Source organism: Brassica napus, assembly GCF_020379485.1.
Source record: "Brassica napus cultivar Da-Ae chromosome A1 unlocalized genomic scaffold, Da-Ae chrA01_Random_35, whole genome shotgun sequence".
NCBI lineage: Eukaryota > Viridiplantae > Streptophyta > Magnoliopsida > Brassicales > Brassicaceae > Brassica > Brassica napus.
In genome coordinates, this window is record NW_026013920.1 from 1 (window position 1) to 18947 (window position 18947).

General features: G+C 28.2%; 1 protein-coding gene and 1 pseudogene across 3 annotated transcripts; both read right to left on the minus strand.

The window, feature by feature from the left end:
* Nucleotides 1-3: 3 nt before the first annotated feature.
* On the minus strand, nt 4-1731 carry LOC125593913 (annotated as a pseudogene).
* Nucleotides 1732-1756: 25 nt separating this feature from the next.
* Nucleotides 1757-4512, minus strand: LOC125593914. 3 transcript variants are annotated; one of them, XR_007329710.1, is made up of 3 exons: nt 2156-2212; nt 1890-2067; nt 1757-1805 (listed from the first exon to the last, which is right to left on the minus strand). XR_007329710.1 is itself a non-coding variant. In XM_048770269.1 (3 exons), exons 1-2 carry the CDS (start codon nt 4392-4394, stop codon nt 2063-2065), a joined length of 660 nt encoding a protein of 219 aa, XP_048626226.1. In that variant the 5' UTR covers nt 4395-4512; the 3' UTR covers nt 1757-1805; nt 1890-2062. The 3 variants fall into 3 exon arrangements, 1 of the variants encoding a protein (XP_048626226.1); XR_007329709.1 differs by having other exon boundaries at nt 2151-2205; XM_048770269.1 differs by lacking the exon at nt 2156-2212 and adding an exon at nt 3740-4512.
* Between the last annotated feature and the right edge of the window lie 14435 nt (nt 4513-18947).

An 18947-nucleotide genomic window follows, 5' to 3' on the forward strand; every position in this document is an offset into this window, starting at 1 on the left:
TTCTCTTGCGATATTGGCGTTAGGACCCCTCATTTTTTGCAACGCATTTCGAAATCGCGGTGGCGGCCAACCATTTCCTTGAAACGAAACGCCAAAGCATTTGAGAGGCTTGGGTAAGTTTTCAACCATAGATTCTAAAGCTTAACCAAACCGAAATTGAATTTCAAACTTTAATAATACCAGCCATCTAGGTGATTCGGGAATGAACCAAGTCCCAAAAAATAGAATCACACACGGTACAACTCCTGAAATTAATTAACCAAACCAGTTTTATTATAACAAATGAAATATAATACCATCTTTGCTACTATTGCTAAAACCAATACCAAATGTTTTCAAATGTATTAGCTAGTGCACAAACAAATTTACCAGTTAGTGCAAGAGCTCTCCAGTTTATGACGGCACCTATGAGGAACATGGAAGCCAATCCGATTACTAAAAAGAGCTGCAGAAATATCATAAAAAAATATTTTAGTTAGAAAAACCATAATATGTTAAAGACTTTACAAAACAACCCTAATACAATTTTAACCACAGACTAGACCTAACACAAAGCTGGAATACATGTCCTGTCTCTGACCAGAGGCGTGCCTACATTGTATTAAAAAGGCATTCGCCTCAGGCCCCCGATTAATATGACTGTTTTTAGGGGGCCCCAAAATTTAAAATAATTTCTATTATAGTGGTTTAGACTTATTTAAAAAAAACATTTATACGAAAATTAATTAACTTACTTTTTGAATTCATGTATTTTTTTCTATATGACATAATATAACATATTTACGTTATAAACGTATTATTTTACAGTATTAGACTTGTGTATTTGGTGAAAATAATATATCATATTAGAAAATTGTTTTTATTACGGTTGTAAATAAATTTATTTTTAAAATTTGCCTTAGGCCCCTAAAACTCTTCGCACGGCACTGTCTCTGACTCTATTGTAGTCACATACATTTGTCATTCGAATAAAATAAATGCATCACCTGGTTAAGCGTAGCCAATGCTCCTCGTAGTTTTCTCGGACTAATTTCGGCGATGAAAACCGGAACCTAGAAAAAGACAAATGCAAATGTGAATATTAAGTTAAAATGTAATTTTTTCATCGTTTCATCGACAAATGGTTTTGTTTATAACAATTGGAAAATGTCATACCACATACGAAAGGGTACCGCAACCATAACCCGTGAGAAATCTACCGAAGTCCAAAGGTATGTCACCCTAGTTAATAATTGAACAAAATTTAAAATGACGATACTAAACGCCAATATTCTGTAAGTTTGTAAGAGAAAAAAATGAAGAATATTCAGCACACTGAATAACCTTGGAGAAATATATAATCATCCAGCCGATGGCAGAGATCACCGAAGACAACCTCATGGCCTGTCGCAAAATCCACATGCATGTGACCAAAAAAATATATGCATTTTGTTTTGTTGTTGAACAAAATATAGTAAAAATGTAAATATCATAAAATGTTAATTTGATTCTTGTGTGCATATTGAGATGAAGAATACATTTACTATTATAACACAACATATAATTTTTGACTTTTTGTTAAGCTATGTTTTTGTACCCCTTTCCGACCGATGAAATCAGAGATCTTTCCCGATGTTATAGCGCCAAGAACTGCTCCCACATTCAATATAGATCCGAAAACTGAAAACTAAATTAAAAAGTGGATTAGTAAGAAAATCATCGTAAAACAAATCTAAATGTTGAATACTTCATATGATTTTAAACCTGGGAATATGATAATTAAGTTCTTCCATTATCCCGAACTGGGTCGGAGCGGAATACCCCACCTATTAATAAAAAAGTGTGGAAATTTTCTCGTATGAATAACAAATTTTCATTTTTCTTTGTAATCTTAATTAAAAGAAACTTACGCAGGTTCCAAACTCGTAGGAACCACAAACGGCAATGAATGTGCTTAGACAAACCATCCACGACGCTCCTTCTTCTTCTGAGACGTCGGATCCATTCTCCGGAAGCAGCAACGGCTCAGATTTGTCTTTCACTTTCTCCATATCGTCTTCTCTTCTTGCCATTTTCTTCTTAGTTACCCTTTCAAGTCAACGAACAATACGTATCAATTATTTGTAGAATATGTGAAAGAAACGTAGTTTTTCTTTGTAGGGATATATAACTCAACGGATGAGAGGAGAGCTTAGAAGCCACCGTAATTTTAGACCTTAAACTTTGTTTTGTTCTGAGTTTGATATATATAATTAACCCTATATATAGACATATATATCTGTATATATTGTGCCTTTGACCAAAAAGAATAATATCTGTATATATTGAACATGAACAATAGCTGGCTGGCTTAGCTAAAACACAAAAGATGATCGATAATTTTGGACAAATTAGACAATTTGCATTAGTTTATTTTGTATACTATGAAAGTTTCAATGCAGTTCAAAATGTTACGTACTACTACTATAGATTATGAAAGTCCAATGCAGTTTTCTCAAAAAAAAAAAAGTCCAATGCAGTCTCATATATAGATTGTGTTGAGGTTATCTTATCCAAAAAGAAGATTTTGTTGAGGTTATCCACAATTTAGTGTTGGTTGACTGAATTCTGAAGTACTTACTTACGATCATTCCGAGTTAGCTAGAAACTTTTAAAACTTATAACATTCATAATATAACAATTCATTTATTTTAAAAAATAATAATTACAAAATATTCTGTACACTCATGCACTGTATGACTGGGGTTGGTAACATGCATGGTTTGTAGTTTTCTGAAAACAAAAAGTAAAATAATCCATGCATGTTGTTGAGTATAACTAAATTAATTTATAAAAAACAACCGAACGATGCTCATTTACCATGAAAGAAAATGTAGCATACATTAATACAAATGTAGAATATGGTTAGAAACTTTAAAACAACACTAAAGATGATAGGCTTCAGTATGTAAAGTATTTACCAAAAACTTAATATTTTCGTAAGGGGTCGGTCAACACATAGATTTTGATTTTTTTTTTTAAAATATGACAATATTGTTTTAATGCATAATTGCATTATGTACTAATATACGATGATGGTCAAAAAGGTTTGGAACATTTTTTGTCTCTATTTATCTAGATAATAGCGATTTTATAATGGTTTTTTTTTTTTTTTTGAACACCACTTTCATTAATACTTAAACATTCGGACTACACTTTGAAGAAGGAATAATCCTGGTTCTACCAACAGTACAAAGAGACAATACAACATAAACGATAGGAGTAGAGAAATCTCTATGATAAAATGACAGCGAATTCTGAGTAAAACCCGAATGCGTCACAGTAAGGTTCACAGCAAAGCCGGAAAGTTGAAACTTAGTCACATTATATCGTGACGTTGATAGACAATCCACACCTCGGAATATCGTCGAAACGAAATCCGTTGCATCTTCAGGCCCCATACGGACCGCTCCACAAGATAACAAAACGGTTAGAGATTTTGACAACTTCATCTGCTTTATAGCAGGAGAGATGACACTTCTCATGGAGAAGGTCTTAGATGATGATGGTATTGGTGAATCCACTGACAACCACAAAAGTAAAGATCACTTCTGAATCGAAGGATATGACATCGTGTTCACAATAGTTTGGATCAAAGGTTCGGTGAATCCATCGAGACTCATTGAAAAACTATTAAATATAACCAAAACCAAAAGACAGGTTCTGGGCTTGGTCCTCTCATTCAAATTAATATTTTGAAAGATAGAGAATGGGCTGACACCTTTTGAAAATTGTATGGGCCTGGCCCATATAAAGGAAATGGAAGGGCTGATGTCAGCATCACGCTCGTCGGATCTGAGCTCGAAAAGCAGCGTGCGTGCGGTGGGGTTAGGGCACACCTCGCCTCTGGGATGAAGGGCGGTGGCGCAAGATGGAGGAGAGGGGACCAGTAAGATCGGAAGGTTATGGATTGAGTAGCCACTCCGGAGAAATACGGAGTCCCGTTTGTAACGTGAAGGTGATGAACTGCTGCAGCTTGAGGTGTTCTTTATCTCTGAGCTTTGAGCTTTATCTGAGAGTAGCTCAGTTCCGAAGCACCCCATGGAGGTCCTCTCAGATCTGGAGCGCAGCTGAAAGTTGAACTCAGAGAAGGGAAAGAGTTGAATCGAGGTGCCATTTGCGCAAACGGAGCAAGTTGCAGATCTGTTGCAGAGAGAGAGCCATCCTTTGTGTGTGTCGAGGTGGGGAGAGGTGGTCTTTTTACCGAGTTTTCGGGAGTCCCCGGTGGAGAATGCAGGTCCGGTGGTCTTCAAAAGCCAAGCAGAGACCATGAAGGTCTTCTCCAGTTTTGATATCCCCAGATCCAGAACAAATGATTGAGTAAAGGCGAAACAAGAAGCAGAACGAGAGCTTTGACTTGGAGCAAGAGAAACCATGAAGAAGACGGAACGGATGCGACGCCGGCGAGCTCCCGCTCCACCGACGTCGAGAAACGAGGGTCTTGGTAAACGCGTCAGGGAGAGTATTTTTACATTTGTTAATTTATTAGCTTGAGTATAGAACAAGATTTTATAATGGTTATTTCCCTAATTTAGGGAGTATATGAAGTTTTACTAAATTAAATTATAAAACAATTGAACTATGCTCATTTACCATGAAAAAAAGTTTAGCATACATTAATACAAATGTAGAATATGGTTAAAATTTTAAAACAACACAAAAGATTATAGGCTTCAGTATATAAAACATGTACCAAAACATCAATATTTTCGTTGAGGATAACACATGAATTCTGAGATTTTTTTTTAAAATACGACAATATTGTTTTAATGCATAGTTGCATTCTGCACTAATATATGATGATTTTCAAAGAGGTTTGGAGCCTTTGTTGTCTCCGTTTTCAAGAAAATAGTGATTTTATAGTGGTTATTCCTTCAATTTAGGGAGTATTATGAAGATTTAATAAATTAATTTATAAAAAATTATAACAATTCCCATATACCATGAAAAAGAACTTAAAATACATTAATACAAATGTAGAATGTGGTTAGAAATTTTAAAACAACACTAAAGATTATAAGCTTCAGAATATAAAACATTTACCAAAAACTCAATATTTTCGTACGGGGGTTAACACATGGATTCTGAAAAAATTTCAAAACATATGACAATATTGTTTTAATGCATAGTTGCATCCTTAACTAACATATAATGATGTTCAAAGAGGTATGGAGCCTTTGTTGTTCCTATTTTTCAAGATAATAGCGATTTTATAATGATCAGTCCACTAATTTACGGAGTATATGAAGTATTACTAAATTAATTTGTAAAAACAATTGAACGATGCTCATTTACCATGTAAGAGAGTTTATCTTACATTAATACAAACGTAGAATATAGTTAGAATTTTTAAAACAACACTAAAGATTATAGGCTTCAGTATATAAAGTATTTACCAAAAACTCAATATTTTCGTAGGGAGCACATAGAATTTGATTAAATTTCAAAAAATATGACAATATTTTTTTAATGCATAGTTGCATCATGTACTAATATATGATGATGGTCAAATAGTTTTGGAACATTTTTTGTCTCAATATCTCTAGATAATAGCGATTTTATAAAGGTTAGTCCATTAATTTAAGGAGTATATGAAGTTTTACTAAATTAAATTATAAAAATTTATAACGATTCCCATATATCATGAAAAATAGCTTAAAATACATTAATACAAATGTAGAATATGGTTAGAAATTTTAAAACAACAGTAAAGATTATAGGTTTCAGTATATAAAACATTTACCAAAAACTCAAAATTTTCATAGGGGTTAACACATGGATTTTGAATTTTTTTTTAAAAATATGAAAATATTGTTCTAATACATAGTTGCATCCTGAACTAACATATGCTGATGTTCAAATAGGTATGAAGCCTTAGTTGTGTCTATTTTTCAAGAGAATAGCGATTTTATAATGGTTAGTCCACTAATTTAGGGTGTATATAAAGTCTTACTATATTAATTTATAAAAACAATTGAACGATGTCTATTTATCATGAAAGAGAGTTTAATATACATTAATACAAATGTAAAATATGGTTAGAAATTTTTAAAAAACACAGAAGATTATAGGCTTTAGTATATAACGTATTTACCAAAAACTCAATATTTTCGTAGGGGTTAACACATGGATTTTGAGAAAATTTCAAAAAATATGATAATATTGTTTTAATGCATAGTTGCATCCTGCACTAACATATGATGATGTTCAAAGAGGTATGGAGACTTTGTTGTCTCTATTTTTCAAGAAAATAGTGATTTTATAGTGGTTATTCCATCGATTCAGGAAGTATTATGAAGTTTAACTAAATTAATTGATAAATAAATTATAACAATTCTCATATAAAATGAAAAAGTGCTTAAAATACATTAATACAAATGTATAATGTGGTTAGATATTTTGAAACAACACTAAATATTATAGGCTTCAGTATATAAAGTATTTACAAAAACTCAATATTTTTGTAAGGTTAACACATGAATTTTGAAAAAATATTCAAAAAATATGACAATATTGTTTTAATGCATAGTTGCATCATGTACTAATATATGATGATGGTCAAATAGGTTTGGAATATTTTTTGTCTCAATTTCTCTAGATAATAGCGATTTTATAATGGTTAGTCCCTTAATTTAGGGAGTATATGAAGTTTTACTAAATTAAATTATAAAAAAGTATAACGATTTCCATATACCATGAAAAAGAGATTAAAATACATTAATACAAATCTAGAATGTGGTTAGAAATATTAAAATAACACTAAATATTATAGGTTTCAGTATATAAAACATTTACCAAAAACTCAAAATTTTCGTAGGGGTACACATGGATTTTGAATTTTTTTTAAAAATATGACAATATTGTTGTTAATGCATAGTTGCATCCTTCACTAACATATGATTATGTTCAAAGAGGTATGGAGCCTTTGTTGTTCCTATTTTTCAAGATAATAGCGATTTTATAATGGTTAGTCCACTAATTTACTGAGTATATGAAGTATTACTAAATTAATTTGTAAAAACAATTGAACGATGCTCATTTACCATGTAAGAGAGTTTAGCATAAATTAATACAAATTTAGAATATGGTTAGAATTTTTAAAACAACACTAACGATTATAGGTTCAGTATATAAAATATTTACCAAAAACTCAATATTTTTGAAGGGGTTAACACATGGATTTTGATAAAATTTCAAAAAATATGACAATATTGTTTTAATGCATAGTTGCATCATGTACTAATATATGATGATGGTCAAATAGGTTTGGAACATTTTTTTTCTCAATTTCTCTAGATAATAGCGATTTTATAATAGTTAGTCCATTAATTTAGGAAGTATATGAAATTTAAAAAAAATTAAATTATTAAAAATTATAAAGATTTCCATATACCATGAAAAAGAGCTTAAAATACATTAATACAAATGTAGAATGTGGTTAGAAATTTTAAAATAACACTAAAGATTATAGGTTTCAGTATATAAAACATTTACCAAAAACTCAAAATTTTCGTAGGGATACACATAGATTTTGAAAAAAATTAAAAAATATGAAAATATTGTGTTAATGCATAGTTGCATCCTTCACTAACATATGATGATGTTCAAAGAGGTATGGAGCCTTTGTTGTCCCTATTTTTCAAGATAATAGCGATTTTATAATGGTTAGTCCACTAATTTACGGAGTATATGAAGTATTACAAAATTAATTTGTAAAAACAATTGAACGATGCTCATTTACCATGTAGGAGAGTTTAGCATACATTAATACAAATGTAGAATATGGTTGGAATTTTTAAAAAAACACTAAAGATTATAGGCTTCAGTATATAAAGTATTTACCAAAAACTCAATATTTCCGTAGGGGTTAACACATAGATTTTGATAAAATTTCAAAAAATATGAAAATATTGTTTTAATCAATAGTTGCATCCTGTATAATATATGATGATGGTCAAAGATGTTTGGAACATTTTTTATCTCAATTTCTCTAGATAATAGCGATTTTATAATAGTTAGTCCCTTAATTTAGGGAGTATATGAAGTTTTACTAAATTAAATTATAAAAAATATAACGATTTCTATATACCATGAAAAGAGCTTAAAATACATTAATATAAATGTAGAATGTGGTTAGAAATTTTAAAATAACACTAAAGATTATAGGTTTCAGTATATAAAACATTTACCAAAAACTCAAAATTTTCGTAGGGGTACACATGGATTTTTAAAAAATTTCAAAAAAGATGACAATATTGATTTAATGCATAGTTGCATCCTTCACTAACATATGATGATGTTCAAAGAGGTATGGAGCCTTTTTTGTCCCTGTTTTTCAAGATAATAATGATTTTATAATGGTTAGTCTACTAATTTGCAGAGTATATGAAGTTTTACTAAATTAATTTGTAAAAACAATTGAATGATGCTCCTTTACCATATAAGAGAGTTTAGCATACATTAATACAAATTTAGAATATGGTTAGAATTTTTAAAACAACACTAAAGATTATAGGCTTCATTATATAAGTATTTACCAAAAACTCAATATTTTCGTAGGGGTACACATGGATTTTGAAAAGAATTCAAAAAATATGAAAATATTGTATTAATGCATAGTTTCATCCTTCACTAACATATGATGATGTTCAAAGAGGTATGGAGCCTTTGTTGTCCCTATTTTTCAAGATAATAGCGATTTTATAATGGTTAGTCCACTAATTTACGGAGTATATGAAGTTTTACTAAATTAATTTGTAAAAACAATTGAACGATGCTCCTTTGCCATGTAAGATAGTTTAGCATAAATTAATACAAATTTAGAATATGGTTAGAATTTTTAAAACAGCACTGAAGATTATAGGCTTCAGTATATAAAATATTTACCAAAAACTCAATATTTTCGTAGGGGTTAACACATAGATTTTGATAAAATTTCAAAAATATGACAATATTGTTTTAATGCATAGTTGCATCCTATACTAATATATGATGATGGTCAAAGATGTTTGGAAAATTTTTTGTCTTAATTTCTCTAGATAATAGCGATTTTATAATGGTTAGTCCCTTAATTTAGAGAGTATATGAAGTTTTACTAAATTAAATTATAAAAAATTATAAAGATTTCTATATACCATGAAAAAGAGCTTAAAATACATTAATATAAATGTAGAATGTGGTTAGAAATTTTAAAACAACACTAAAGATTATAGGTTTCAGTATATAAAACATTTACCAAAAACTCAAAATTTTCGTAGGGGTACACATGGATTTTGAAAAAATTTCAAAAATATGACAATATTGTTTTAATGCATAGTTGCATCCTTAACTAACATATAATGATGTTCAAAGAGGTATGGAGCCTTTGTTGTTCCTATTTTTCAAGATAATAGCGATTTTATAATGATCAGTCCACTAATTTACGGAGTATATGAAGTTTTACTAAATTAATTTGTAAAAACAATTGAACGATGCTCATTTACCATGTAAGAGAGTTTAGCATACATTAATACAAATGTAGAATACGGTTAAAAATTTTAAAACAACACTATAGATTATAGGCTTCAGTATATAAAGTATTTACCAAAAACTCAATATTTTCGTAGGGACATAGATTTTGATAAAATTTCAAAAAATATGACAATGTTGGTTTAATCATAGCTGCATCATGTACTAATATGTGATGATGGTCAAATAGGTTTGGAACATTTTTTGTCTCAATTTCTCTAGATAATAGCGATTTTATAATGGTTAGTCCCTTAATTTAGAGAGTATATTAAGTTTTACTAAATTAATTATAAAACATTATAACGATTCTCATATACCATGAAAAAGAGCTTAAAATACATTAATAAAAATATAGAATGTGGTTAGAAATTTTAAAACAACACTAAAGATTATAGGTTTCGGTATATAAAACATTTACCAAAAAGTCAATATTTTTGTAGGGTTAACACATGGATTCTCAAAAATTTCAAAAATATGACAATATTGTTTTAATGCATAGTTGCAACCTTCACCAACATATAATGATGTTCAAAGAGGTATGGAGCCTTTGTTGTCCATATTTTTCAAGATAATAGCGATTTTATAATGGTTAGTCCACTAATTTATGGAGTATATGAAGTTTTACTAAATTAATTTGTATAAACAATTGAACGATGCTCCTTTGCCATGTAAGAGAGTTTAGCATAAATTAATACAAATTTAGAATATGGTTTAGAATTTTTAAAACAAAACTAAAGATTATAGGCTTCAGTATATAAAGTATTTACCAAAAACTCAATATTTGCGTAGGGGTTAACACATAGACTTTGATAAAATTTCAAAAAATATGACAATAGTGTTTTAATGCATAGTTGCATCCTATACTAATATATGATGATGGTCAAAGATGTTTGGAACATTTTTTGGCTCAATTTCTCTAGATAATAGCGATTTTATAATGGTTAGTCTTTTATTTTAGAGAGTATATGAAGTTTTACTAAATTAAATTATAAAAAATTATAACGATTTATATATACCATGAAAAAGAGCTTAAAATAAATTAATATAAATGTAGAATGTGGTTAGAAATTTTAAAAATAACACTAAAGATTATAGGTTTCAGTATATAAAACATTTACCAAAAACTCAAAATTTTCATTGGGGTACACATGGATTTTGAAAAGAATTTAAAAATATGAAAATATTGTTTTCATGTATAGTTGCATCCTTCACTAACATATCCTTCACTAACATATGATGATGTTCAAAGAGGTATGGAACCTTTGTTGTCCCTATTTTGCAAGATAATAGCGATTTTATAATGGTTTGTCCACTAATTTACGGAGTATATGAAGTTTTACTAAATTAATTTGTAAAAACAATTGAACAATTAATTTGTTTTAAAATTTCTAACCACATTCTACATTGGTATTAATATATTTTAAGCTCTTTTTCATGGTATATGGGAATCGTTATAATTTGTTTATCAATTAATTTAGTAAAACTTCATAATACTCCCTAAATCAATGAAATAACTACTATAAAATAATTATTTTCTTGAAAAACGGAGACAACAAAGGCTCCAAACCACTTTGAACATCATCATATGTTGGTGCAGGATGCAACTATGCATTAAAACAATATTTTCATATTTTTTGAAATTTTCTCAAAATCCATGTGTTAGTCCCTTCCAAAATATTGAGTTTTTGGTAAATACTTTATATACTGAAGCCAATAATCTTTAGTGTTATTTTAAAATTTCTAACCACATTCTACATTTTTATTAATGTATTTTAAGCTCATTTCACGGTATATGAGAATCGTTATAATTTTTTATCAATTTATTTAGTAAAACGTCATAATACTCCCTAAATCAATGAAATAACTACTATAAAATAATTATTTTCTTGAAAAACGGAGACAACAAAGGCTCCAAACCTCTTTGAACATCATCATATGTTGGTGCAGGATGCAACTATGCATTAAAACAATATTGTCATGTTTTTTGAAATTTTCTCAAAATCCATGTGTTAACCCCTTCGAAAATATTGAGTTTTTGGTAAATACTTTATATACTGAAGCCTATGATCTTTAGTGTTGTTTTAAAATTTCTAACCACATTCTACATTAGTATTAATGTATTTTAAGCTCATTTTCATGGTATATGAGAATCGTTATAATTTTTTATCAATTAATTTAGTAAAACGTCATAATACTCACTAAATCAATGAAATAACTAATATAAAATAATTATTTTCTCGAAAAACGGAGACAGCAAAGGCTCCAAACCTTTTTGAACATCATCATATGGTTGTGCAGGATGCAACTATGCATTAAAACAATATTGTCATATTTTTTGAAATTTTCTCAAAATCCATGTGTTAACCCCTTCGAAAATATTGAGTTTTTGGTAAATACTTTATATACTGAAGCCAATAATCTTTAGTGTTGTTTTAAAATTTCTAACCACATTCTACATTCGTATTAATGTATTTTAAGCTCATTTTCATGGTATATGAGAATCGTTATAATTTGTTTATCAATTAATTTAGTAAAACTTCATAAGACTCCCTAAATCAATGAAATAACTACTATAAAATAATTATTTTTTGAAAAACGGAGACAATAAAAGCTCTAAACCTCTTTGAACATTATCAAATGTTAGTGCAAGATACAACTATGCATTAAAATAATATTTTCATATTTTTTGAAATTTTCTCAAAATCCATGTGTTAACCCCTTCGAAAATATTGAGTTTTTGGTAAATATTTTATATATAGAAGCCTATAATCTTTAGTGTTATTTTAAAATTTCTAACTATATTCTACATTTGTATTAATGTATTTTAAGCTCATTTTCATGGTATATGAGAATCACTATAATTTTTTATCAATTAATTTAGTAAAATTTCATAATACTCCCTAAATCAATGAAATAACTAATATAAAATAATTATTTTCTTGAAAAACGGAGACAACAAAGGCTCCAAACCTCTTTGAACATCATCATATGTTGGTGCAGGATGCAACTATGCATTAAAACAATATTTTTATATTTTTTGAAATTTTCTCAAAATCCATGTGTTAGCCCCTTCGAAAATATTGAGTTTTTGGTAAATACTTTATATACTGAAGCCAATAATCTTTAGTGTTGTTTTAAAATTTCTAACCATATTCTACATTTTTATTAATGTATTTTAAGGTCATTTTCACGGTATATGAGAACCGTTATAATTTGTTTATCAATTAATTTAGTAAAACGTCATAATACTCCCTAAATCAATGAAATAACTACTATAAAATAATTATTTTCTTGAAAAACGGAGACAACAAAGGCTCCAAACCTCTTTGAACATCATCATATGTTAGTGCATGATACAACTATGCATTAAAACAACAATTTCATATTTTTTGAAATTTTCTCAAAATCCATGTGTTAACCCCATCGAAAATATTGAGTTTTTGGTAAATATTTATATACATAAGCCTATAATCTTTAGTGTTTTTTTAAAATTTCTAACCACATTTTACATTTGTATTAATGTATTTTAAGCTCATTTTCTTGGTATATGAGAATCGTTATAATTTGTTTATCAATTAATTTAGTAAAACTTCATAATACTCCCTAAATCAACGAAATAACTACTATAAAATAATTATTTTCTTGAAAAACGGAGACAACAAAAGCTCCAAACCTCTTTGAACATCATCATATGTTAGTGCAGGATGCAACTATGCATTAAAACAATATTGTCATATTTTTTGAAATTTTCTCAAAATCCATGTGTTTACCCCTTCGAAAATATTGAGTTTTTGGTAAATACTTTATGTACTGAAGCCAATAATTTTAGTGTTGTTTTAAAATTTCTAACCACATTCTACATTCGTATTAATGTCTTTAAAGCTCATTTTCATGGTATATGAGAATCGTTATAATTTGTTTATCAATTAATTTAGTAAAACTTCATAATACTCCCTAAATCAATGAAATAAGTACTATAAAATAATTATTTTCTTGAAAAACGGAGACAACAAAAGCTCCAAACCTCTTTGAACATCATCATATGTTGGTGCATGATGCAACTATGCATTAAAACAATATTGTCATATTTTTGAAATTTTCTCAAAATCCATGTGTTAACGCCTTCGAAAATAGTGAGTTTTTGGTAAATACTTTATATACTTAAGCCTATAATCTTTAGTGTTGTTCTAAAATTTCTAACCATATTCTACATTTGTATTAATTTATTTTAAGCTCATTTTCATGGTATATGAGAATCGTTATAATTTGTTTATCAATTAATTTAATAAAACTTCATAATACTCCCTAAATCGATGGAATAACCACTATAAAATTATTATTTTCTTGATAAACGGAGACGACAAAGGCTCCAAACCTCTTTAAACATCATCATATGTTAGTACAGGATGCAACTATGCATTAAAACAATATTTTCGTATTTTTTGAAATTTTCTCAAAATCTATGTGCTAACCCCTACGAAAATATTGAGTTTTTGGTAAATACTTTATTTACTGAAGCCTATAATCTTTAGTGTTGTTTTCAAATTTCTAACCATATTCTAAATTTGTATTAATGTATGCTAACTCTTTTTCATGGTAAATGAGCATCGTTCAATTGTTTTTATCAATTAGTTTAGTAAAACTTCATAATACTTTCTAAATCGATGGAATAACCACTATAAAATCACAATTTTATTGAAAACCGGAGACAACAAAGGCTCCAAACCTCTTTGAACATCATCATATGTTAGTGCAAGATACAACTATGCATTAAAACAACATTTTCATATTTTTTAAAATTTTCTCAAAATCCATGTGTTAACCTTTTCGAAAATATTGAGTTTTTAGTAAATATTTTATATACAGAAGCCGATAATCTTTAGTGTTATTTTAAAATTTCTAACCACATTATACATTTGTATTAATGTATTTTAAGCTCATTTTCATGGTATATGAGAATCGTTATAATTTTTTATCAATTAATTTAGTAAAACGTCATAATACTCACTAAATCAATGAAATAACTAATATAAAATAATTATTTTCTCGAAAAACGGAGACAGCAAAGGCTCCAAACCTTTTGAACATCATCATATGGTTGTGCAGGATGCAACTATGCATTAAAACAATATTGTCATATTTTTTGAAATTTTCTCAAAATCCATGTGTTAACCCCTTCGAAATATTGAGTTTTTGGTAAATACTTTATATACTGAAGCCTATGATCTTTAGTATTGTTTTAAAATTTCTAACCACATTCTAAATTAGTATTAATGTATTTTAAGCTCATTTTCATGGTATATGAGAATCGTTATAATTTGTTTATCAATTAATTTAGTAAAACTTCATAAGACTCCTTAAATCAATGAAATAACTACTATAAAATAATTATTTTTTTTGAAAAACGGAGACAACAAAAGCTCTAAACCTCTTTGAACATCATCATATGTTATTGCAAGATACAACTATGCATTAAAACAAATTTTCATATTTTTGAAATTTTCTCAAAATCCATGTGTTAATCCCTTCGAAAATATTGAGTTTTTGGTAAATATTTTATATACAGAAGCCAATAATCTTTAGTGTTATTTTAAAATTTCTAACCACATTTTAAATTTGTATTAATGTATTTTAAGCTCATTTTCATGGTATATGAGAATCGTTATAATTTTTTATCAATTAATTTAGTAAAGTTCATAATATTCCCTAAATCAATGAAATAACTACTATAAAATAATTATTTTCTTGAAAAACGGAGACAACAAAGGCTCCAAACATCTTTGAACATCATCATCTGTTGGTGCAGGATGCAACTATTGATTAAAACAATATTGTCATATTTTTTGAAATTTTCTCAAAATCCATGTGTTAACCCCCTACGAAAATATTGAGTTTTTGGTAACTAATTTTATATTGAAGCCTATAATCTTTAGTGTTGCTTTAAAATCTATAACCACATTCTACATTTGTATTAATGTATTTAAGCTCTTTTTCATGGTATATGGGAATCAATAACTTTTTTATCAATTAATTTAATAAAACTTCATAATATTCCCTAAATCGATGGACTAACCACTATAAAATTATTATTTTCTTGATAAACGGGACGGCAAAGGCTCCAAACCTCTTTGAACATCATCATATGTTAGTGCAGGATGCAATTAGGTATTAAAACAATATTGTCATATTTTTTGAAATTTTCTCAAAATCTATGGGCTAACTACAAAAATATTGAGTTTGGGTAAATACTTTATATACTAAAGCCTATAATCTTTAGTGTTGTTTTAAAATTTCTACCATATTCTACATTTTATTAATGTATGCTAAACTCTTTTTCATGGTAAATGAGCATCGTTCAATTGTTTTATCAATTAATTTAGTAAAACTTCATATACTCCCTAAATCGATGGAATAACCACTATAAAATTATTATTTCTTGATAAACGGAGACGACAAAGGCTCCAAACCTCTTTGAACATCATCATATGTTAGTACAGGATGCAACTATGCATTAAAACAATATTTTCGTATTTTTGAAATTTTCTCAAAATCTATGTGCTAACCCCCTACGAAAATATTGAGTTTTTGGTAAATACTTTATATACTGAAGCCTATAATCTTTAGTGTTGTTTTCAAATTTCTAACCATATTCTGATTTGTATTAATGTATGCTAAACTCTTTTTCATGGTAAATGAGCATCGTTCAATTGTTTTTATCAATTAGTTTAGTAAAACTTCATAATACTTTCTAAATCGATGGAATAACAACTATAAAATCACAATTTTCTTGAAAACGGAGACAACAAAGGCTCCAACCTCTTTGAACATCATCATATATTAGTGCAGGATCAAACTATGCATTAAAACAATATTTTGTATTTTTTGAAATTTTCTCAAAATCTATGTTACCCCCTACGAAAATATTGAGTTTTTGGTAAATACTTTATATACTAAATCCTATAATCTTTAGTGTTGTTTTAAAATTTCTAACCATATTCTACATTTGTATTAATGTATGATAAACTCTTTTTCATGGTAAATGAGCATCGTTAAATTGTTTTTATAAATTAATTTAGTAAAACTTCTTAATACTCCCTAAATCGATGTAATAACAACTATAAAATCACTTTTCTCTTGAAAAACGGAGACAACAAAGGCTCCAAACCTCTTTGAACATCATCATATGTTAGTGCAGGATGCAACTAGGCATTACAAAAATATTGTCATTTTTTTGAAATTTTCACAAAATCTATAGGCTAACCTCTACAAAAATATTGAGTTTTTGGTGCATACTTTATATACTGAAGCCTATAATCTTTAGTGTTGTTTTAAAATTTCTACCATTTTCTACATTTGTATTAATTATGCTAAACTCTTTTCATGGTAAATGAGCATCGTTCAATTGTTTTTATCAAATAATTTAATAAAACTTCATAATACTCCCTAAATCGATGGAATAACCACTATAAAATTATTATTTTCTTGATAAACGGAGACGACAAAGGCTTCAAACCTCTTTGAACATCATCATATGTTAGTGCAGGATGAACTAGGCATTAAAAAAATATTGTCATATTTTTTGAAATTTTCTCAAAATCTATGGGCTAACCCCTACAAAAATATTGAGTTTTTGGTAAATACTTTATATACTGAACCTATAATCTTTAGTGTTGTTTTAAAATTTCTACCATATTCTACATTTGTATTAATGTATGCTAAACTTTTTTCATGGTAAATGAGCATCGTTCAATTGTTTTTATCAAATAATTTAATAAAACTTCATAATACTCCCTAAATCGATGAAATAACCACTATAAAATTATTATTTTCTTGATAAACGGAGAAGACAAAGGCTCCAAACCTCTTTGAACATCATCATATGTTAGTGCAGGATGCAACTAGGCATTAAACAATATTGTCATATTTTTTGAAATTTTCTCAAAATCTATGGGCTAACCCCTACAAAAATATTGAGTTTTTGGTAAATACTTTATATACTGAAGCCTATAATCTTTAGTGTTGTTTTAAAATTTCTATCATATTCTACATTTGTATTAATGTATGCTAAACTCTTTTTCATGGTAAATGAGCATCGTTCAATTGTTTTTATCAAATAATTTAATAAAACTTCATAATACTCCCTAAATCGATGGAATAACCACTATAAAATTATTATTTTCTTGATAAACGAAGACGACAAAGGCTCCAAACCTCTTTGAACATCATCATATGTTAGTGCAGGATGCAACTAGGCATTAAAACAATATTGTCATATTTTTTGAAATTTTCTCAAAATCTATGGGCTAACCCTACAAAAATATTGAGTTTTTGGTAAATACTTTATATACTGAAGCCTATAATCTTTAGTGTTGTTTTAAAATTTCTACCATATTCTACATTTGTATTAATGTATGCTAAACTCTTTTTCATGGTAAATGAGCATCGTTCAATTGTTTTTATCAAATAATTTAATAAAACTTCATAATATTCCCTAAATCGATGGAATAACCACTATAAAATTATTATTTTCTTGATAAACGGAGACGACAAAGGCTCCAAACCTCTTTGAACATCATCATATGTTAGTGCAGGATGCAACTAGGCATTAAAACAATATTGTCATATTTTTTGAAATTTCTCAAAATCTATGGGCTAACCCCTACAAAAATATTGAGTTTTTGGTAAATACTTTATATACTGAATCCTATAATCTTTAGTGTTGTTTTAAATTTTTTAACCATATTCATCATTTGTATTAATGTATGCTAAACTCTTTTTCATGGTAAATGAGCATCGTTCAATTGTTTTTATCAAATAATTTAATAAAACTTCATAATACTCCCTAAATCGATGGAATAACCACTATAAAATTATTATTTTCTTGATAACGGAGACGACAAAGGCTCCAAACCTCTTTGAACATCATCATATGTTAGTGCAGGATGCAACTAGGCATTAAAACAATATTGTCATATTTTTTGAAATTTTCTCAAAATCTATGGGCTACCCCTACAAAAATATTGAGTTTTTGGTAAATACTTTATATACGGAAGCCTATAATCTTTAGTGTTGTTTTAAAATTTCTACCATATTCTACATTTGTATTAATGTATGCTAAACTCTTTTTCATGGTAAATAAGCATCGTTCAATTGTTTTTATCAATAATTTATAAAACTTCATAATACTCCCTAAATCGATGGAATAACCACTATAAAATTATTATTTTCTTGATAAACGGAGAGACAAAGGCTCCAAACCTCTTTGAACATCATCATATGTTAGTGCAGGATGCAACTAGGCATTAAAACAATATTGTCATATTTTTTGAAATTTTCTCAAAATCTATGGGCTAACCACCCCCTACAAAATATTGAGTTTTTGGTAAATACTTTATATACTGAAGCCTATAATCTTTAGTGTT

Bases quoted from the DNA above. Each gene is read 5' to 3' on its own strand.
- LOC125593914 (XM_048770269.1), bottom strand. From the start codon at position 4,394: ATGGTTTCTCTTGCTCCAAGTCAAAGCTCTCGTTCTGCTTCTTGTTTC.